Source organism: Pelobates fuscus, chromosome 2 (assembly GCF_036172605.1).
Source record: "Pelobates fuscus isolate aPelFus1 chromosome 2, aPelFus1.pri, whole genome shotgun sequence".
Taxonomy (NCBI): domain Eukaryota; kingdom Metazoa; phylum Chordata; class Amphibia; order Anura; family Pelobatidae; genus Pelobates; species Pelobates fuscus.
The window spans coordinates 443,100,914-443,124,375 of NC_086318.1; the positions used below are offsets into that span (position 1 = coordinate 443,100,914).

At 43.5% G+C, this 23,462-nt stretch overlaps 1 protein-coding gene across 2 annotated transcripts in view; it reads right to left on the reverse strand.

Annotated features, from left to right (window-relative positions):
- Positions 1-23,462, reverse strand: part of BTBD9 (BTB domain containing 9) — a 205,881-nt gene that overhangs the window by 55,284 nt on the left and 127,135 nt on the right. For both annotated transcript variants that reach the window (XM_063444128.1, XM_063444127.1), the window contains exon 8: positions 1,827-2,016. In XM_063444128.1, the coding sequence (XP_063300198.1) occupies positions 1,827-2,016 (190 nt within the window). The remainder of the gene's footprint in view (positions 1-1,826; positions 2,017-23,462) is intronic.

Sequence of the window (23,462 nt, forward strand, 5' to 3'; positions counted from 1 at the left end):
TTCCTCCTAGTTAAAGAGACACACTACACTGGGCGTAATCCTAATTTTCAGTGGAAATGCCCAAAGTGCAGGGTCCTGCAGGAATCTCTGTCTGGACTAGGAAGTCGCTGGTACTGGTCAGCCAATCCCAGCCTTCTTACCTTCTTGGCGTTCTCAGTGGGCATCTAGAACATACCCTATTCCTCCTGCTCAGTGGGGCACATGAAGTGCAGTGTTCAACAGCAGTTTACTTTATCAGAAAATGTGACGTTTTACCCAAACTGGCAGTCCCATTGATAGCTTTGTGAAAGGAGCCAGAGCTTTAATCACACGTGTACAGCTGGGACTCTGGTTCCATCACAGAAAGTTCAGAACATGCATTGTGGGTGGAACAGCTAAGACATACACATTCCTTGTATACAGTGTGTGCAGGGAGACTGGGACACAGATTGGAGTGTACATACTTTTCACACACAGGTTTCTGAATGGGGGGCTAGTGATAAGTTGAGAGAACCAGCTGACACTCTCAGCCTAGCATGAACACTCAGTCCGAGGATTCCTCATTGAAGCCTACTTCTTCGGGAGAAGAAGGGATGAGCTGACTGGCCCCATCTACACAACTTTGTAAATGGTTTAACCTTTTTAGATAAGAGAGCACCCAAGACCTAAAGGCACAATAACAATTTTATTGAAATAAAGTTATGGTGCCCGGAGTGTTTCTTTACATGACTGTATGATATAGCAGATCCTATAAGTTGTTCAGACTGGTCATTAAATGATTCTGTAATATGGTAAAGCCTATAGATTACCGAAACCGGTCATTAAATGATGCTGCAATATAGTAAAGGCTATAGGTTGCTCAGACAGCTTGCGGACATGATAAAACACCCCCTATGTGTTAGCGGCTGTCGTTTATGGAGTACTTAATCCAACACATTGATGACAAGAGCAGCGGTTCACAGAACTGACCCAGAAAACACACACATTGAGAACCGGAGATTTTGTCAGGGTACCTGAAGTCTCTACCTCGGAGGAGGTTAGACTTCCCGACGTCCGTTCTCTCAGCGGGGCTGATTCATCTAATCCTCACAGCTCTCATAGTCATTCCCACGCCGGCCGCGAGAACCCCACTTCCTTTTATGACACGACGCTCAGGAGCCGACGTCATGGCGGCAATCACATCCCGACCTGTCAATCTGGTTCGGAACAACGAATCAGGGCTCGGCAAGGGCGGAGCCATGATTTAGAGAACCAGGGTATAAAAGAGGGATGTGGCTAATGGTTCATTGCCCTGTCGTGGTTCTAGCTTGTCTGGTCCCTCAGTGCTCTTATGTTTATCGTTATATCTGGTTTTGACTCGGCTCGTACTATCGTTCCTGTTTACCTCTCGTGTCCTTTGACCTCGGCTTGTCTCTCGCTTACCTGTCCTCTCGTTCCCTCGACCCCGGCTTGTCTCTGACTATTCTCTGCTTTCTCCTTACGTTAGTCCGGCCATTCTAAGGTCCGGTATACGTACATCTCTACTGTTCGTACTCTGCGTGTTGGATCCCTGTCCCGATCCTGACAGATTTAATGCAACCACTTCTACAGTAAAACACGAATGATGGTCCAGCCAGTTCAATCCAGTAAAATTAACAAAGGCCCTGTTGTGGGCCAAAACTTTGTTTCTACTTTGCTCCAATAAATCTGCCCACTGGATTGAACTGGAGTGCCTCGACCATCATTAATTTTTTGCAAATCACATTGTGAGGATTGGTCAACCTCAAGCCTGGTTGCACCCTGGGATCCAGGAGAGTGCGATATCCATATTGGTAATTAAATTGATGTGCTTCTACAGTAAGGCTTACCGGATCGATCCGATCATGTAGGGCTGAGCGAGCTGGACGACAATGGCACCGCTGCCCAGCTGGTGACACGTGTATCCAGAATCCCAGTCGTAATTCTTGGTGTCCCCGTTCAGCAAGGCATTCCGACATCGGCTGACTCCCTCGATCACGCTGGCACATTCAGAGATGGTAGCAACATTGTCTGTGGGAACTACATACAAATACATAGGTTAATGAGGGGTTAAATGGGGATCAGAGCATTGAAAAACAAGGAGTGATCTGAATACAAGATCTAGGATAACTTCAGGAACCACTCACTGACTCACTGCTATAAACTCTGGTCAGAAGAAGACAGCAAAGACTATTACAGATCCAATGAAAGCAAGGATCCACCCGCCCCCCACAAGTATATAGGCTAAGATTTCAGAATACAGTGAGGGTGCACACAGAGTAATTCTGTGCAAAAGATTAAAAGCTGCAGCAATCACCATGGAAACCAACTGCATTTTCCTTCTGATTGCTTCCCTTTTAGACCTTTGCCCAAGAATCGCTCGTTATACAGAACTCAAAATGACATTCAAGTGAAACCCTAACAGAAGGATGTTCGTTTTAAGATGTAACAGGTGGTATGGGAATGTCAATGGGGCTATTTATAAAGGATACAGGACAGCATGAGATAACATGACTGGGCAGGAGATGAGGGAAAGGGGCTCACTCACTAAGCTGTGAGAGTAACCAAGTGAAGGAGCCTTGCTGAAACTCAGAGCTACTCGTGGTAAGTTGGAACGTTGAGGTCCACAAGCTTACCTCTCATGCTCACAGCATCCATCATGTCTCTAGAAGTAGTGAAGTGGTTAAGTTATACCTTTTATGAAAAGCTTTCAGATGAGAATAAGGGTTTTACAAAACGTATTATTATATATTTGCATTCCAAGTCGCGCCAATCAATGACTCACTGATTCTACTACCCCTGGCTCCCAGGCACACCATGGCAAGTTTACAAATAATTGTAATTGCTGCACATCTTCCAATTGCTGTGCCTTGTGGGGCCCACGTGCCACTCCCAGTCCTGAATTCTCATAGCCATCCTTCATGGCAGCGTGATAAATTTATTGAAAACACCATCTGGAAGGGACGCTCTCTGCTCGCGACGTTCCAGCTATCTCCCCCCTTTACCCACAGGGATAGCTGTCACTTTGTTTACCAAAGCATCCTGCCAGCTCATCACAGTCTGTGTGCAAGCTAAATCTTCCAGTCGGTAGTGAAACGGCTGCGCCGCTTTACCCGCAGAATGAAAGATGCGCATGTGCAACATCCTTTCCTCTTTGTTTGGCCCCAGTCGTCTCTCTGGACTATTACTTATTGTAATCAATGCATTTACATAGAGTATATTCTGCACAAACCGCTTCCATGGAAGATGAGAAATAAATTGTATAACTATCTGCAGAAAGTTCTGATATTATCTTTATTGCTTGTTGTTATTTTGTAGCATTATAAAAGTTATAATGCAATATTGGAACTGTTTTATTGAATCATTTTATAAGAGACTCTAATGCCAAGATGCAAAGCTGATATAAACATCTTTTAGGGTGCCCCCCCCTCCCCCCTCCCCCCCCCTTGTAATGTCCGTATCCCTTTAGTGTAAAAGATATTGGGGGGTTTGGTTAATTGCCCCCCTCACTGTGAGCTGCTGTGTTCCCTGAGTATTCTACAGACAGCAGTTACATTGTAATGTCCGTATCCCTTTAGTGTAAAAGATATTGGGGGGTTTGGTTAATTGCCCCCCTCACTGTGAGCTGCTGTGTTCCCTGAGTATTCTACAGACAGCAGTTACATTGTAATGTCCGTATCCCTTTAGTGTAAAAGATATTGGGGGGTTTGGTTAATTCCCCCCTCCAGTGTGAGCTGCTGTGTTCCCTGAGTATTCTACAGACAGCAGTTACATTGTAATGTCCGTATCCCTTTAGTGTAAAAGATATTGGGGGGTTTGGTTAATTCCCCCCTCCAGTGTGAGCTGCTGTGTTCCCTGAGTATTCTACAGACAGCAGTTACATTGTAATGTCCGTATCCCTTTAGTGTAAAAGATATTGGGGGGTTTGGTTAATTCCCCCCTCCAGTGTGAGCTGCTGTGTTCCCTGAGTATTCTACAGACAGCAGTTACATTGTAATGTCCGTATCCCTTTAGTGTAAAATATATTGGGGGGTTTGGTTAATTCCCCCCTCCAGTGTGAGCTGCTGTGTTCCCTGAGTATTCTACAGACAGCAGTTACATTGTAATGTCCGTATCCCTTTAGTGTAAAAGATATTGGGGAGTCTGGTTAATTGCCCCTGATACCGGAGAAACTGACGGAAGCCAAGCACAGAGAGATGGACACAGGTTTCTTCAGGAAGGAAGAGATTCTTTATTCGATTTACCGACCGGGGCTCAGAGGGACTTATGTCACCAAAATACAACAAAATCTGAGCCCAGAACTGACTGTGTAAATGCATGATATAGACATATAGCTCCTCCTATAGTTAACTCTACCCACATATATTCTTTACACAATCAGCTGAACAAAGCCTAACTTCCCTTACTTGTTAGACCACATGGCTCACCCAGAACAATGGAGGAGGGGGGAAGTGTTTTCAGTTTCTGCATTCCTGCATTTGCTCAATACGGTGTTGATTGTATCTTAGCTACGTGTAACTAACTAACTGATACAACATTTACACATATGCCACATGGCAATCTTGTCCTAGTAAATTTATTTTTACTGAGATTCCACCACATTCCCCCCTTTGATGCTTCTGATATTTCATAATTCCAGATGCATCACTTAACCATAGTTTGCTTACACCTCAGGTTGCCATGAATCAGAACAGACCTCGTAAGCATCTTAGCATCCTTACAAATTCCTTCAGCACTCCTCATTCTGAATATATTCTCTCTGGGCTAAGGGTTCGGGCTAAGGGTTCATACTTGCAAACAGCCATTACATGCGCAGCTGGTTTCCTTTCTGTCGTGCTCTCTATGACACTCTGTATGGACCTAATTACCAATGGAACCAAACATGGTAGAAAGAGACACACTATAATCAACATGACTCCTCCTACCAATGTCTTGATCCCTCCAAGCTGCTCGTACCTACTTCCAAACCAACTACTAGAATTGTACCCGTTCCAGGCTTAAGTCGGTACATGCGTCAGTTTAGCCATGTGGCTTGTGAGATCAGCCACTGCCTGCCCTTCATCATCTATGTGCAGACAACAGTTGCTGAGATTGAACTTTCCACATACACCTCCTTCTATTTGCACTGGAAGTGAATGGAGGACTTTATCAACAGCCCAACTGGTTTACCTGGTAAGAAGGCTATGTGCTTTACAGAGGAATCCATAATTGCCTAATGGTAGAATGAGGCTTGAATCCCTGTATTAGAATACAATAACACTTCATGGGCATACAGTTTGGCTGTTAACCAGTTCCCTCACATATTACATCCCTCCTATTGGCAATGAAGCGCGCTAAGGTAGCCAGTGCCACTCATTATCTTCCCAGCTACCTACATTCAAGGATGCTAGCTTCTTTTTATGATTCACATCATAAACTTTAACTCTCAAGGTCTCTGCTGTTTCAATTGGCAACAAGAAGAAGGATGGTTTGAGCATACCTAATACACATGCCCCTTCCCAGTCCTGTGGTAACTCCGAATATACTTTCTTACCACAGATCCAGTACAAATTTGCTGGGGCTCTCCAGGTAGATGTGATGGATAGGTCAAACCACACATCCTTTAAATTGGCGTATCTAGCAAACGGGTTAGATGGTTCTGAGACATTTGAAGCCGACCACCAAGTTGTATTCTTCGTATCATCATCATAAGCTTTTTGCCCTAGACAAGTTAATTCTCCTACAGAAGTATTATACATCATTCCTTTCCTCGCTATGCAAACATAACCTATGATGGAGGTCTTTAATCTCCACTCAGATTTACCTCTAACACTCATATGATAATCGGCTTGTGTAGATATTAATTGGTCAACTGCCTCAGAACCGGACATTACCTCCTTTGCTTCCCAAGGCCATTGGTCTCCCATGTTAGTACCTCCACACACATAGCAGTTGGTAACATTAAGACTACCGGCAATACTTTCGGCTAAATCTATGAACAGGTTTTTAGCATTATGGGGGATCTTATTATCTATACTCATCTCTTCATAAAAAGAATGGTATACTTGATGAGTTTGGGAGGTTACCGTATCAGTCTCTATCCCTATAAATAATATTGTCCCAGGATCTAAACCCGTCCCATATATTTGGAACCCAAATAAGTTACCGAACCTATCTATGAATCGTTCAGGATTATTTATGAGTATATGGACTGGGTTACATTCCCTAGACTTACAATATGGCTTTGTAGGCAACTTAGTCACAATCATGTCCTTGTCTGCTGTCTGTCCCCAAGTTGCCCACCCCACACAAGACCAATATGGGCAAAAGTTATATTCCCTATCTGGGCATCTCGGACTTACATACTTGTTTTTACTACTGGGACAAATATATTTATCATTAGACCCATACGTTCTCTCCCACTTAAGATCCCCACATACATTCCACGACTTTCTACCACATGATATTGCTTTACATGCATCAAATAGCAGAACACCCGAAGAATGTACGGTTTCTAACTCAGTTTTATTTATTAGGGTCCCCTGAGGATCTCCATTCCTGAGGGTCAACCAAATTGTACGGGGTTGATACTCTGGACTGAAGCACTTAGGTTCTCCTACTCCTAAATGGCACACACTATATTCTATACCTAGATATATACACCTAGACACATCACCTTTACACTCATATTGTGAATGCCAAATTAGGGTCTGGGAAATATGATTACCTGTCTTAGTAGTCTTAATGCAAACCTCACAGCTAGGAGTGTCGGTACCTCTACCTTCCTGAATATAAAAAGACACAAAAATATACATTATCAAAAGCACTTCTTTCGACGTCTTCATCCTCAGTCTTCGTCCGTGCGATGGCACCTCAGCTTCCAGGATGTAAGGGCTGCAGGGAATGGAGTTCTGCTCGTCTTCACAGGGGTCCCTTCGAGACTTTCCTGGCTTTTAATAACACGTTGGTGAGCGGACAGGCATTATTATGGCCGTCAAAAACACTCACTTGTAGATCTTTGTTGATGTTCCCTTTTAACAATATTATCTTCGCAAAAAACACTTTTAATCCAACTCGATCACACGCTTCAACTGGATCTTGCAAGGATTCTCTGGATCTATGGTAGCTTGTCAGGAATCTGCCGCTGTTTTTTTTTACCCTAGAGTGATGAATCCACGGAGTCACTTCTACAACCTTTACAACTGTTGGGGTAGATAAAAGAACAACATAGGGACCTCTCCACTTGGAACCTAATGGAACAGTGTTCCATTTTTTTATCCACACTTGATCCCCTGGATGGTAAGAATGAACAGGTGGATAAATATTCACAGGTAATCTATCTTGTACCCATTTCTGTACCTCCTCCATAGTTTTACCCAACTCTACAACCTGCTGCCGGGTAATTCCTTCTCCCAACTGACTCAAATCCCCCGTTAAGTTACCAAGTATGGAAGGTGGATGCCCATACATAATTTTTCAGCAGTACCCCAGAAACAAAAGAAAGCATCTTTGAGGTCTAGGAAGGTATAGTAGGTTGCCCCACCTGGTATTAAAGCAAGCAGATTATAGGGGATGGGTACCACTGGGTGTATATTGACTACTGCATTATTAACTGCGTTTAGATCTTGTACAGGATGATACTCATCTGATCCCGGCTTCTGAACAGGTAATAATGGAGTGTTCCAAGGGGAGGTACAGAATTTTAGGATGTCATACTTTGCACACTTATCCACATAGGTTTGTATATTTTCCTTAGCCCTCTATAATATATGGTACTAACTAAGGCTAACAGGATATGCTCCAAGCTTTGATTCAATGTGTATTGGTGGAATATTGCGAGCAAGTCCTGGAGGATTATTCTCTGTCCATATTCTTGAAATGTCAAATAAGGATTCATCACTCTTAGGGTCTGTATTTGTTATTATAGAGTAGAAGTGCCATTCTTCTTCCCTTTGCACCGATACTGATATTATGCCTGGTGATCTATTAAACTTCAGAGACGTTGATCCGTTGGGTTTAAAAGTTATCTGGGCTTGAAGCTTTAATAATAGATCTCGTCCTAGAAGCTGAACTGGACACTCCAGCATATATAGGAACTGGTGCTTAACCAAATGGCCTCCTAGAATACAAGTATGACTCCTGAGAATTGGTCTAGCAGCGCTTTTCCCAGTAGCTCCTATCATAATTATAGTCTTCCTGAAGGAGGAGCAACTAGGTTAGTTACCACAGAGTACTCAGCACCAGTGTCAATCATGAAAGAGCTCCTCTTTCCCTCTATTGATACATCGACCATAGGCTGCACTCGGCTAAAGGGGGATGGAGCCCAGTCGGTATCAATAGTCTTCCATGACAGTGTCAGCCAGACTGACAAAATCTCTATCTTCTCTATCCCTTAATCTCTAGGTAGGGGAATAGTATACTACTGTCATTCCCTCCAAGACTTTCTCTATGGCCACCTCTGTAACCATCTCGTAACCTTCTCTCTTGTCTTATCTATAACTTGCTTTATATTCCCTCTGTAGGCAGTCACTTTTCCAATATCCTTCCTCTCTACAATACGCACAGTGATTCCTACTTCCTCCCTTACTCAGGCTATTCTCAACTCCTCTATTCACCTCCCTTCCCTGTCTCTCTACACTTATGATAGCTACAGCTAGCATATCTGCCTTCATCCTCATTTTACGTTCTTCCTCCTGCTTTGTTTCAATCTCCCTGTTCATATACACCTGAACTGTGATATGGACATTCCTACAAATCCCTTTAACTTTAGCAATTTTCTTTTGATAGCACCTTGGGTCTGGCTGACAAATGCTGAGTTGTTCATTCGAGAGTTCTCAGGGGCCTCTGGATTAAAAGGAGTATATAAACTATATGACTCCAGCAATCTCTCATAGAAAGCATTAGGTTACTCGTCTGCTTTCGTAAAGGAATTATGGGTCTTCCAATTAAACAGATCAGTCATGGTGAACGGGACATAAACAAATACAGGGTCTGCCAACTGTAATTGACCATTAATATCAATGTGTGGTGGACCAGGGGTAAGCTGCAGTGGCATTTGTAAATGTCAAAGTTGGAGGGCACCGGTCATTTGTCAGGTTAGGGTGGGACTTAGATAGGGTTGTTTAGTCATAGGTTCCGGTCGGGGAGTGGTGAGGTAGGTGGAAATGGATAAATTAATTTTACTGGTCAGTAACTTGGTTAACAAAATGTTTCGGACAGGGCTAGGAGGAGCCTGACCAGTAACCAAAAATGGTAAAAGTGTATTCCAGCGTCCTATACCATTGACCATTTCATCCAGTTGTATTTCAAAACTAATTTACTGTTACTAAAGGCACACAAGGCTCAGTAATTATAGTGTTATGTCAGTGGTTATGGTGTTTTCAGTGATTATGGTATTATCAGTGGTTATGGTGTTTTCAGTAGTTATGGTGTTTTCAGTGGTTATGGTGTTTTCAGTGGTTATGGTATTATCAGTGGTTATGGTGTTTTCAGTGGTTATGGTGTTTTCAGTGGTTATGGTGTTTTCAGTGGTTATGGTGTTTTCAGTGGTTATGGTATTATCAGTGGTTATGGTATTATCAGTGGTTATGGTGTTTTCAGTGATTATGGTGTTTTCAGTGGTTATGGTGTTTCAGTGGTTATGGTATTATCAGTGGTTATGGTGTTTTCAGTGGTTATGGTATTATCAGTGGTTATGGTATTATCAGTGGTTATGGTGTTTTCAGTGGTTATGGTATTATCAGTGTTATGGTGTTTTCAGTGGTTATGGTATTATCAGTGGTTATGGTATTTTCAGTGGTTATGGTGTTTTGTAATTGCTGAGAATTATCTGATTTCAGTGGATTCAGTTACTGTTATTAAGAATTCTCCTCACAATTTTGACTGCTAATAATAAAACTGAATACAAAGAACCAGTTGGGGGGGTAGGTAGGCACAGAAAAAGGAGGGGACAGGCATCTGAGAGCCAGAGACAATTAGAGCACAGGGGGACATACCAGCTGCACCAGTTTTTGCTAAAGAATTTAGTTGAGGGATGGTCAGATGGGTCAGATTCCATTGGGGATGGACAGACCAGTTTTGATAACCATCTAGTAACACAAACTGTGTTAACAGTCAAAAACTGGTCATTCTCTACTACATAAGGTAGTCCCCAAAATCACACACATTATATCCCTTTTTAAAGTTATTTAGCATACATTCTAAGGGATCAACAATCTTTAAATTCCGGCGCTGCCATACTTAGCAACGGAGCGTCTAATTCAAAGAAACACAACAAACACACCTCCAACAGTCACACTCGTTTCCCTGGCAACAGCGCCATGTGGCACAGTTACTAGGTCAAACTCATACAACAAAACATACAGGGAATTCCCGTACACACACAGCTGTTACACCAGTCACTAAGTAACTAATATTATGCCCTTTGGCGAAACTATACAGTCACCCACGCTATAATTCTCTATATATGAATTACCCGTCTATAACACACCCCAGTAACATCGTCTTTTACAAATAGCGGTTACAGTACGGTTAGCATAAGTCAAAGCACAATTTAAGGTCACAATACAATTATTAGTGGTTATGGTGTTAAACATGCATTAGACGACAATGATTAGTACTTATATACAGTGTCAGAAAATATACAGGGTTATGGTACCGTGCACTATGATACAGCAACACACTATTAACACTCTCGCTAGACGGCTGAGCTCGCGCTATCTAACAAGATATACACTTTACTAAACAATCTTTAACACATTTACAATCCCAACTAAACTATTGGCCAGTACCTTGAATGGACTACCTAAAACTATATACACCCGTTTTGGTTAGCCACACTGCCCAAGCACCACATATAGCGAACTAGAGGACCGAATTTACACAGACGCCTCTTAGTCTATTACTCTATCAAAAATCTAGTGGGTTCCAAATTTACACGCCTTCCCACTTAGCCAAGATAGGTTGAGAGCTAGCGAACCGAATTTACACAGACGCCGCTTAGTCTCCCGGTCCCTCCGACCTAGCGAACGTAATATACACCCTAGAACGCTAGTCTAGACAAGACACCGGTGTCCGGCTAGGGCTATTTACACAGAACCCCGCCTGACTCCAAACCAAATCAAACGGTCTTACTAAAGAGCGTTCGATTGAGCGGTGCGCCTTCGCTCCTTCCCTCCGACAGAGGGGGCAGATTCCATACACAGATTTAAACCCCTTTTGGGCCTACCGCACAATCGGTATACCCCTAGTGGGTCTGCCGTCTAAAACAGCAGTTGTCTTACCTCCTCGTTCCTGAACCTGGGTTCACACTCATCGACGGGGACACCCCAGCACTTACTACGTAGAGGCCGATGATCTCCTGGACAAAAGACCAGTGGCGCCGAGACGAAGGGAGGTCCACGCAGAAGTTCAGGGGTGCAGCCGTAGAGAACGTGGGCAAAGATAGACCGTCTCACGCCTCTGCTTCTCAGCTACCGTTGAACGATGAGCTTCCCGGCCCAATGCACCAAATGATACCGGAGAAACTGACGGAAGCCAAGCACAGAGAGATGGGCACAGGTTTCTTCAGGAAGGAAGAGATTCTTTATTCGATTCACCGACCGGGGCTCAGAGGGACTTATGTCACCAAAATACAACAAGATCTGAGCCCAGAACTGACTGTGTAAATGCATGATATAGACATATAGCTCCTCCTATAGTTAACTCTACCCACATATATTCTTTACACAATCAGCTGAACAAAGCCTAACTTCCCTTACTTGTTAGACCACATGGCTCACCCAGAACAATGGAGGAGGGGGGAAGTGTTTTCAGTTTCTGCATTCCTGCATTTGCTCAATACGGTGTTGATTGTATCTTAGCTACGTGTAACTAACTAACTGATACAACATTTACACATATGCCACATGGCAATCTTGTCCTAGTAAATTTATTTTTACTGAGATTCCACCACACCCCCTCCAGTGTGAGCTGCTGTGTTCCCTGAGTATTCTACAGACAGCAGTTACATTGTAATGTCCGTATCCCTTTAGTGTAAAAGATATTGGGGAGTCTGGTTAATTGCCCCCTCCAGTGTGAGCTGCTGTGTTCCCTGAGTATTCTACAGACAGCAGTTACATTGTAATGTCCGTATCCCTTTAGTGTAAAAGATATTGGGGGGTTTGGTTAATTCCCCCCTCCAGTGTGAGCTGCTGTGTTCCCTGAGTATTCTACAGACAGCAGTTACATTGTAATGTCCGTATCCCTTTAGTGTAAAAGATATTGGGGGGTTTGGTTAATTCCCCCCTCCAGTGTGAGCTGCTGTGTTCCCTGAGTATTCTACAGACAGCAGTTACATTGTAATGTCTGTATCCCTTTAGTGTAAGAGATATTGGGGGGGTTTGGTTAATTCCCCCCTCCAGTATGAGCTGCTGTGATCCCTGAGTATTCTACAGACAGCAGTTACATTGTAATGTCCGTATCCCTTTAGTGTAAAAGATATTGGGGGGTTTGGTTAATTCCCCCCTCCAGTGTGAGCTGCTGTGTTCCCTGAGTATTCTACAGACAGCAGTTACATTGTAATGTCCGTATCCCTTTAGTGTAAAAGATATTGGGGGGTTTGGTTAATTCCCCCCTCCAGTGTGAGCTGCTGTGATCCCTGAGTATTCTACAGACAGCAGTTACATTGTAATGTCCGTATCCCTTTAGTGTAAAAGATATTGGGGAGTCTGGTTAATTGCCCCCTCCAGTGTGAGCTGCTGGGATCCCTGAGTATTCTACAGACAGCAGTTACATTGTAATGTCCGTATCCCTTTAGTGTAAAATATATTGGGGGGTTTGGTTAATTGCCCCCCCCAGTGTGAGCTGCTGTGTTCCCTGAGTATTCTACAGACAGCAGTTACATTGTAATGTCCGTATCTCTTTAGTGTAAAAGATATTAGGGGGTTTGGTTAATTACCCCCTCCAGTGTGAGCTGCTGTGTTCCCTGAGTATTCTACAGACAGCAGTTACATTGTAATGTCCGTATCCCTTTAGTGTAAAATATATTGGGGGGGTTTGGTTAATTCCCCCCTCCAGTGTGAGCTGCTGTGTTCCCTGAGTATTCTACAGACAGCAGTTACATTGTAATGTCCGTATCCCTTTAGTGTAAAAGATATTGGGGGGTTTGGTTAATTCCCCCCTCCAGTGTAAGCTGCTGTGTTCCCTGAGTATTCTACAGACAGCAGTTACATTGTAATGTCCTTATCCCTTTAGTGTAAAAGATATTGGGGGGGTTTGGTTAATTCCCCCCTCCAGTGTGAGCTTATGTGTTCCCTGAGTATTCTACAGACAGCAGTTACATTGTAATGTCCGTATCCCTTTAGTGTAAAAGATATTGGGGGGGTTTGGTTAATTCCCCCCTCCAGTGTGAGCTGCTGTGTTCCCTGAGTATTCTACAGACAGCAGTTACATTGTAATGTCAGTATCCCTTTAGTGTAAAAGATATTGGGGGGTTTGGTTAATTGCCCCCTCCAGTGTGAGCTGCTTTGTTCCCTGAGTATTCTACAGACAGCAGTTACATTGTAATGTCCGTATCCCTTTAATGTAAAATATATTGGGGGGTTTGGTTAATTGCCCCCCTCCGGTGTGAGCTGCTGTGTTTCCTGGGTATTCTACAGACAGCAGTTACATTGTAATGTCCGTATCCCTTTAGTGTAAAATATATTGGGGGGGTTTGGTTAATTCCCCCCTCCAGTGTGAGCTGCTGTGTTCCCTGAGTATTCCACAGACAGCAGTTACATTGTAATGTCCGTATCCCGTTAGTGTAAAAGATATTGGGGGGTTTGGTTAATTGCCCCCCTCCAGTGTGAGCTGCTGTGTTCCCTGAGTATTCTACAGACAGCAGTTACATTGTAATGTCCGTATCCCTTTAGTGTAAAATATATTGGGGGGGTTTGGTTAATTCCCCCCTCCAGTGTGAGCTGCTGTGTTCCCTGAGTATTCCACAGACAGCAGTTACATTGTAATGTCCGTATCCCGTTAGTGTAAAAGATATTGGGGGGTTTGGTTAATTGCCCCCCTCCAGTGTGAGCTGTTGGGTTCCCTGAGTATTCTACAGACAGCAGTTACATTGTAATGTCCGTATCCCTTTAGTGTAAAATATATTGGGGTGGGTTTTGGTTAATTACCCCCTCCAGTGTGAGCTGCTGTGTTCCCTGAGTATTCTACAGACAGCAGTTACATTGTAATGTCCGTATCCCTTTAGTGTAAAATATATTGGGGGGGTTTGGTTAATTCCCCCCTCCAGTGTGAGCTGCTGTGTTCCCTGAGTATTCCACAGACAGCAGTTACATTGTAATGTCCGTATCCCGTTAGTGTAAAAGATATTGGGGGGTTTGGTTAATTGCCCCCCTCCAGTGTGAGCTGCTGTGTTCCCTGAGTATTCTACAGACAGCAGTTACATTGTAATGTCCGTATCCCGTTAGTGTAAAATATATTGGGGTGGGTTTTGGTTAATTGCCCCCTCCAGTGTGAGCTGCTGTGTTCCCTGAGTGTTCTACAGACAGCAGTTACATTGTAATGTCCGTATCCCTTTAGTGTAAAATATATTGGGGGGGTTTGGTTAATTCCCCCCCTCCAGTGTGAGCTGCTGTGTTCCCTGAGTATTCTACAGACAGCAGTTACATTGTAATGTCCGTATCCCTTTAGTGTAAAATATATTGGGGGGGTTTGGTTAATTCCCCCCTCCAGTGTGAGCTGCTGTGTTCCCTGAGTATTCCACAGACAGCAGTTACATTGTAATGTCCGTATCCCGTTAGTGTAAAAGATATTGGGGGGTTTGGTTAATTGCCCCCCTCCAGTGTGAGCTGCTGTGTTCCCTGAGTATTCCACAGACAGCAGTTACATTGTAATGTCCGTATCCCGTTAGTGTAAAAGATATTGGGGGGTTTGGTTAATTGCCCCCCTCCAGTGTGAGCTGCTGTGTTCCCTGAGTATTCTACAGACAGCAGTTACATTGTAATGTCCGTATCCCGTTAGTGTAAAATATATTGGGGTGGGTTTTGGTTAATTGCCCCCTCCAGTGTGAGCTGCTGTGTTCCCTGAGTATTCTACAGACAGCAGTTACATTGTAATCTCCGTATCCCTTTAGTGTAAAATATATTGGGGGGGTTTGGTTAATTCCCCCCCTCCAGTGTGAGCTGCTGTGTTCCCTGAGTATTCTACAGACAGCAGTTACATTGTAATGTCCGTATCCCGTTAGTGTAAGAGATATTGGGGGGTTTGGTTAATTGCCCCCCTCCAGTGTGAGCTGCTGTGTTCCCTGAGTATTCTACAGACAGCAGTTACATTGTAATGTCCGTATCCCTTTAGTGTAAAAGATATTGGGGGGTTGGTTAATTCCCCCCTCCAGTGTGAGCTGCTGTGTTCCCTGAGTATTCTACAGACAGCAGTTACATTGTAATGTCCGTATCCCTTTAGTGTAAAAGATATAGGGGGGGTTTGGTTAATTGCCCCCCTCCAGTGTGAGCTGCTGTGTTCCCTGAGTATTCTACAGACAGCAGTTACATTGTAATGTCCGTATCCCTTTAGTGTAAAAGATATTGGGGAGTTTGGTTAATTCCCCCCTCCAGTGTGAGCTGCTGTGTTCCCTGAGTATTCTACAGACAGCAGTTACATTGTAATGTCCGTATCCCTTTAGTGTAAAAGATATTGGGGGGTTTGGTTAATTCCCCCCTCCAGTGTGAGCTGCTGTGTTCCCTGAGTATTCTACAGACAGCAGTTACATTGTAATGTCCGTATCCCTTTAGTGTAAAAGATATAGGGGGGGTTTGGTTAATTGCCCCCCTCCAGTGTGAGCTGCTGTGTTCCCTGAGTATTCTACAGACAGCAGTTACATTGTAATGTCCGTATCCCTTTAGTGTAAAAGATATTGGGGAGTTTGGTTAATTCCCCCCTCCAGTGTGAGCTGCTGTGTTCCCTGAGTATTCTACAGACAGCAGTTACATTGTAATGTCCGTATCCCTTTAGTGTAAAAGATATTGGGGGGTTTGGTTAATTGCCCCCTCCAGTGTGAGCTGCTGTGTTCCCTGAGTATTCTACAGACAGCAGTTACATTGTAATATCCGTATCCCTTTAGTGTAAAAGATATTGGGGTGGGTTTTGGTTAATTACCCCCTCCAGTGTGAGCTGCTGTGTTCCCTGAGTATTCTACAGACAGCAGTTACATTGTAATGTCCGTATCCCTTTAGTGTAAAATATATTGGGGGGGTTTGGTTAATTCCCCCCTCCAGTGTGAGCTGCTGTGTTCCCTGAGTATTCCACAGACAGCAGTTACATTGTAATGTCCGTATCCCGTTAGTGTAAAAGATATTGGGGGGTTTGGTTAATTGCCCCCCTCCAGTGTGAGCTGCTGTGTTCCCTGAGTATTCCACAGACAGCAGTTACATTGTAATGTCCGTATCCCGTTAGTGTAAAAGATATTGGGGGGTTTGGTTAATTGCCCCCCTCCAGTGTGAGCTGCTGTGTTCCCTGAGTATTCTACAGACAGCAGTTACATTGTAATGTCCGTATCCCGTTAGTGTAAAATATATTGGGGTGGGTTTTGGTTAATTGCCCCCTCCAGTGTGAGCTGCTGTGTTCCCTGAGTATTCTACAGACAGCAGTTACATTGTAATGTCCGTATCCCTTTAGTGTAAAATATATTGGGGGGGTTTGGTTAATTCCCCCCCTCCAGTGTGAGCTGCTGTGTTCCCTGAGTATTCTACAGACAGCAGTTACATTGTAATGTCCGTATCCCGTTAGTGTAAGAGATATTGGGGGGTTTGGTTAATTGCCCCCCTCCAGTGTGAGCTGCTGTGTTCCCTGAGTATTCTACAGACAGCAGTTACATTGTAATGTCCGTATCCCTTTAGTGTAAAAGATATTGGGGGGTTGGTTAATTCCCCCCTCCAGTGTGAGCTGCTGTGTTCCCTGAGTATTCTACAGACAGCAGTTACATTGTAATGTCCGTATCCCTTTAGTGTAAAAGATATAGGGGGGGTTTGGTTAATTGCCCCCCTCCAGTGTGAGCTGCTGTGTTCCCTGAGTATTCTACAGACAGCAGTTACATTGTAATGTCCGTATCCCTTTAGTGTAAAAGATATTGGGGAGTTTGGTTAATTCCCCCCTCCAGTGTGAGCTGCTGTGTTCCCTGAGTATTCTACAGACAGCAGTTACATTGTAATGTCCGTATCCCTTTAGTGTAAAAGATATTGGGGGGTTTGGTTAATTCCCCCCTCCAGTGTGAGCTGCTGTGTTCCCTGAGTATTCTACAGACAGCAGTTACATTGTAATGTCCGTATCCCTTTAGTGTAAAAGATATAGGGGGGGTTTGGTTAATTGCCCCCCTCCAGTGTGAGCTGCTGTGTTCCCTGAGTATTCTACAGACAGCAGTTACATTGTAATGTCCGTATCCCTTTAGTGTAAAAGATATTGGGGAGTTTGGTTAATTCCCCCCTCCAGTGTGAGCTGCTGTGTTCCCTGAGTATTCTACAGACAGCAGTTACATTGTAATGTCCGTATCCCTTTAGTGTAAAAGATATTGGGGGGTTTGGTTAATTGCCCCCTCCAGTGTGAGCTGCTGTGTTCCCTGAGTATTCTACAGACAGCAGTTACATTGTAATGTCAGTATCCCTTTAGTGTAAAATATATTGGGGGGGGGGGTTTGGTTAATTCCCCCCTCCAGTGTGAGCTGCTGTGTTCCCTGAGTATTCTACAGACAGCAGTTACATTGTAATGTCCGTATCCCTTTAGTGTAAAAGATATAGGGGGGGTTTGGTTAATTGCCCCCCTCCAGTGTGAGCTGCTGTGTTCCCTGAGTATTCTACAGACAGCAGTTACATTGTAATGTCCGTATCCCTTTAGTGTAAAAGATATTGGGGAGTTTGGTTAATTCCCCCCTCCAGTGTGAGCTGCTGTGTTCCCTGAGTATTCTACAGACAGCAGTTACATTGTAATGTCCGTATCCCTTTAGTGTAAAAGATATTGGGGGGTTTGGTTAATTCCCCCCTCCAGTGTGAGCTGCTGTGTTCCCTGAGTATTCTACAGACAGCAGTTACATTGTAATGTCCGTATCCCTTTAGTGTAAAAGATATAGGGGGGGTTTGGTTAATTGCCCCCCTCCAGTGTGAGCTGCTGTGTTCCCTGAGTATTCTACAGACAGCAGTTACATTGTAATGTCCGTATCCCTTTAGTGTAAAAGATATTGGGGAGTTTGGTTAATTCCCCCCTCCAGTGTGAGCTGCTGTGTTCCCTGAGTATTCTACAGACAGCAGTTACATTGTAATGTCCGTATCCCTTTAGTGTAAAAGATATTGGGGGGTTTGGTTAATTGCCCCCTCCAGTGTGAGCTGCTGTGTTCCCTGAGTATTCTACAGACAGCAGTTACATTGTAATGTCAGTATCCCTTTAGTGTAAAATATATTGGGGGGGGGGGTTTGGTTAATTCCCCCCTCCAGTGTGAGCTGCTGTGTTCCCTGAGTATTCTACAGACAGCAGTTACATTGTAATGTCCGTATCCCTTTAGTGTAAAAGATATAGGGGGGGTTTGGTTAATTGCCCCCCTCCAGTGTGAGCTGCTGTGTTCCCTGAGTATTCTACAGACAGCAGTTACATTGTAATGTCCGTATCCCTTTAGTGTAAAAGATATTGGGGAGTTTGGTTAATTCCCCCCTCCAGTGTGAGCTGCTGTGTTCCCTGAGTATTCTACAGACAGCAGTTACATTGTAATGTCCGTATCCCTTTAGTGTAAAAGATATTGGGGGGTTTGGTTAATTCCCCCCTCCAGTGTGAGCTGCTGTGTTCCCTGAGTATTCTACAGACAGCAGTTACATTGTAATGTCCGTATCCCTTTAGTGTAAAAGATATAGGGGGGGTTTGGTTAATTGCCCCCCTCCAGTGTGAGCTGCTGTGTTCCCTGAGTATTCTACAGACAGCAGTTACATTGTAATGTCCGTATCCCTTTAGTGTAAAAGATATTGGGGAGTTTGGTTAATTCCCCCCTCCAGTGTGAGCTGCTGTGTTCCCTGAGTATTCTACAGACAGCAGTTACATTGTAATGTCCGTATCCCTTTAGTGTAAAAGATATTGGGGGGTTTGGTTAATTGCCCCCTCCAGTGTGAGCTGCTGTGTTCCCTGAGTATTCTACAGACAGCAGTTACATTGTAATGTCAGTATCCCTTTAGTGTAAAATATATTGGGGGGGGGGGTTTGGTTAATTCCCCCCTCCAGTGTGAGCTGCTGTGTTCCCTGAGTATTCTACAGACAGCAGTTACATTGTAATGTCCGTATCCCTTTAGTGTAAAAGATATAGGGGGGGTTTGGTTAATTGCCCCCCTCCAGTGTGAGCTGCTGTGTTCCCTGAGTATTCTACAGACAGCAGTTACATTGTAATGTCCGTATCCCTTTAGTGTAAAAGATATTGGGGAGTTTGGTTAATTCCCCCCTCCAGTGTGAGCTGCTGTGTTCCCTGAGTATTCTACAGACAGCAGTTACATTGTAATGTCCGTATCCCTTTAGTGTAAAAGATATTGGGGGGTTTGGTTAATTCCCCCCTCCAGTGTGAGCTGCTGTGTTCCCTGAGTATTCTACAGACAGCAGTTACATTGTAATGTCCGTATCCCTTTAGTGTAAAAGATATAGGGGGGGTTTGGTTAATTGCCCCCCTCCAGTGTGAGCTGCTGTGTTCCCTGAGTATTCTACAGACAGCAGTTACATTGTAATGTCCGTATCCCTTTAGTGTAAAAGATATTGGGGAGTTTGGTTAATTCCCCCCTCCAGTGTGAGCTGCTGTGTTCCCTGAGTATTCTACAGACAGCAGTTACATTGTAATGTCCGTATCCCTTTAGTGTAAAAGATATTGGGGGGTTTGGTTAATTGCCCCCTCCAGTGTGAGCTGCTGTGTTCCCTGAGTATTCTACAGACAGCAGTTACATTGTAATGTCAGTATCCCTTTAGTGTAAAATATATTGGGGGGGGGGGTTTGGTTAATTCCCCCCTCCAGTGTGAGCTGCTGTGTTCCCTGAGTATTCTACAGACAGCAGTTACATTGTAATGTCCGTATCCCTTTAGTGTAAAATATATTGGGGGAGTTTTTATTTAGGCTCAAGCATGGTTCATCAACATTTTAACATGGGCAGGTAGTCCAAGTATAAGTACAAATAAATGACATCATTTCCATATGTAGAATGTTGTAGAAGAGAACATTGTGTAAATCCATACAGTGCAGTAAGGAAAAACCTTTGCCCCAAAATACCACATTGTTTATAACAGCTCGTCCACAAACTTCCTGAGTCTAGTTTTCTAAACTCGGAGGGGCAACGAGGGGGGGAGCCATCTGTTCACCTCTTATTCTCCATCTTGCCTTAAAGTTTTCCTCATCAAGGAAGTAGTGTGGGAATCAAAAGCAAAATCCAAACGCCTCGGTTAACATAATTTTCGGTTTACAAATTAAAATCCATTGAAAATAATGCCTCGGTTTACAATTTTTTTTCAGAATATAATGCAAGTTTCCCCAGGATGCATTGCGCCTGGGAGGTTTATAGCAGCGCCCCCTGCATGCTGGAGCCTGTGGGTAGCACGTGGCGTCGAGTGTGGAGGTGTTGGAGCACTTTTTGCATTAAGTTTTGGAGCCATTCTGGAAATTGTTTTCAGTTGTTTTGGGACTTTTTGGTGCATTTCTCAAGCTGTGAAACGTTAGGGAGCTGAGCTTCGTCGTTTGCATGCCTTTTACTGTGTGTTCTGCATTGTGGGTTGGTTTTCATGACAGCTTATTTTTACTATTTTCTTACCTCCAGAACGGATTAATTGGTTTTCAATGCATTCCTATGGGAAACAGCGTTTCGGTTTACAAATTTTTCGTAATAAGAAACGTCCCGGAGAACGCATTAAATTGTAAACCGAGGTCCCACTGTATCTCCTATGGAGCAATACATGCAAACTCCCTTCACATAACCCCTGTGGACACAGGCCCAATCTGGGCTAGGTTTGGATGAGCTGGATGAGGGATGAGCTGTCGGATCAAGTGCCTATTTTAGGCTGTGCAATTTTGCATGTTTTATTTGCGAACCCTTCCCATTTTTCCCAAGCGATCTCCCAGTAATATCGGTAGTTTGGATGTTTGCGCTTGGGTGGTGTGTTTTGTTTCTTAAATGCCAACTCATACAGACTTGTTTGGTTAATGTGATGCATTTCTATTGTAGAGATTTGTGGTGGAGCCCAATTTCGAGCTATGGATAAAAGCGTTTCTATTAGGATATGGAACATCAGGTATTGGTCTGGCTTGGGTATTACAGGTGGAAAATTTAATAGTACAAAGTTTTCCATCAGGTAGGGTAAGTGTATATCCGTGCTATAGCATCGCCAGAAGCCACTGAGCTTTGGGCAGCTCCACCATATGTGTGACATAGTTCCAGTTCAGATGCACATCTCCAACATTGAGTAGATTTGGTTGGGCACATGCGATTTAGGCAGGTCAGTGTTAAGTACCACCTGTAGCTCTATTTTTTCCAGCTAGTTCCAGGTGTCTGGAGCACAGCGAGAATTTTCGGGGGTTTGCAAGCATGTGTTTCCAAAATTTGGGAGGTTCATATCGCCTTCTCGGGTGGGACAATGCATAATTGTCCGAAAGGAAACCAGCGTTGGTAACCTTGGCCGTTGACGTGCTGTGTAGAAACATAGAAACATAGAATTTGATGGCAGATAAGAACCATTCGGCCCATCTAGTCTGCCCAATTTTCTAAAATACTTTTTAATAATTAGTCTCTTATATCTAAGATAGCCTTATGTCTATCCCACGCATGCTTAAACTCATTCACTGTATTGACCTCTACCACTTCAGCTGGAAGGCTATTCCTTCTCAGTAAAGTAATACTACCCTCTTAGTAAAGTAATACTTTTTGATATTTTTAAACCTTTGCCCCTCTAATTTAAGACTATGTCCTCTTGTTGTGGTAGTTTTTCTTCTTTTAAATATGGTCTCCTCCTTTACTGTGTGGATTCCTTTTATGTGTTTAAATGTTTCTATCATATCCCCCCATCTTGTCTTTCCACCAAGCTATACATGTTAAGATCCTTTAACCTTTCCTGGTAAGTTTGATCCTGCAATCCATGAACCAGTTTAGTAGCCCTTCTCTGAACTCTTTCTAAAGTATCAATATCCTTCTGAAGATACGGTCTCCAGTACTGCGTACAATACTCCAAGTGAGGTCTCACCAGTGTTCTGGTGAGGGCTTTTAAAGCGTTTATAAATTCATCAGGGACCTGAACTTGCGCAGAACCACTTCAAGGAAACTCCAGTTTAGGTGATCAAAAGCCTTCTCCGTGTCTAAAGACAGGAAGAGACTTCCTTTATTTTGTTTTTGTAGGCTATAGATTATGTTTAGGACCTTTCTCGTACCATCGGTACCCTGCCGCCCTTTAATGAAACCCACCTGGTCCTCATGTATTATCAAAGATGATATGGTAGAGTTGAGGCAAATCTGAGTATATTTTTGATAACAATTTAATGTCAGTATTGAGGAGTGATGGCGTTGGAGATGGCGTTTCTTTGGTCTATAGTGAAACTGGGCAGTGAGATCGGATGTAGGAATGTATCTATGTCCGATCTAGTTGGTTGGTGTACAGAGGTGTCTTTTTTTTTAAATTATACAGGTTGCTATAAAATGATACAAGTTCATTATTTATGAGTTTTTTTATTGCCATCTGTAAGAATGTGCGGTATTTTGGACCGTGCTTGTTTGTGGCGAAGCATGTTTGCTAACAGGCTGCGCACTGTTTAACAGACATGCCACTACTCGCGGTATAACGAGTAGGGGCATAATTTACTAATACCAAGTAATCTTTGCTTAGTATTCATAAATTTGGCTGAAAGACCAATTTAGGTCTTTCAGCCTTTTAGTAGATAGCTCCCTAATATCGTGGTCATTAGGGAGTTATCTACTTATTTATTCCGGTCATTACATTGACTGGCCAAGTAACTTACATTTTATATGAAAGTGTGTTACTTGATTGTTGTAAGTGTTGCAAATGCTTACAGCTGAATCCTGGCTATGTTTGTATACTTTTTATTTAAAATTGTATACAGTGTAACATTCTTCTTCTTCCACTTGGTAAGTATATTAGTACTTAGGCAATACTGACACGTAATTTCGGAACTTCGGACATTCGGAAGTACCCGAATGTCCCAATTGCCCAAAATTCGTCCGAATTCATATTCGGGCCGAAACTAATTGCACATGTCCAATGTGGTTGTTTTTTGTAATTTTAGCTCGTTAATTCGCTTTGTTATAGTTTGTATGTCCGTCAAGAGGGAGGTTGTTTGATAGTAGGTATTTGTTTTATCTTGTAGGTCCTTTAATAGTGTCATCAGTTGTGCGTGTGAATGTTTTCTAAGATGTGTCGCTTTACTGATCAATAGGCCCCGCATGACAGGTTTATGTGCCTGCCGTATGGTGGTCGGCACCATGTTTGGGTTGTCATTAGTTTGAAAGTAATGTAGTAGTTTTTGGTCT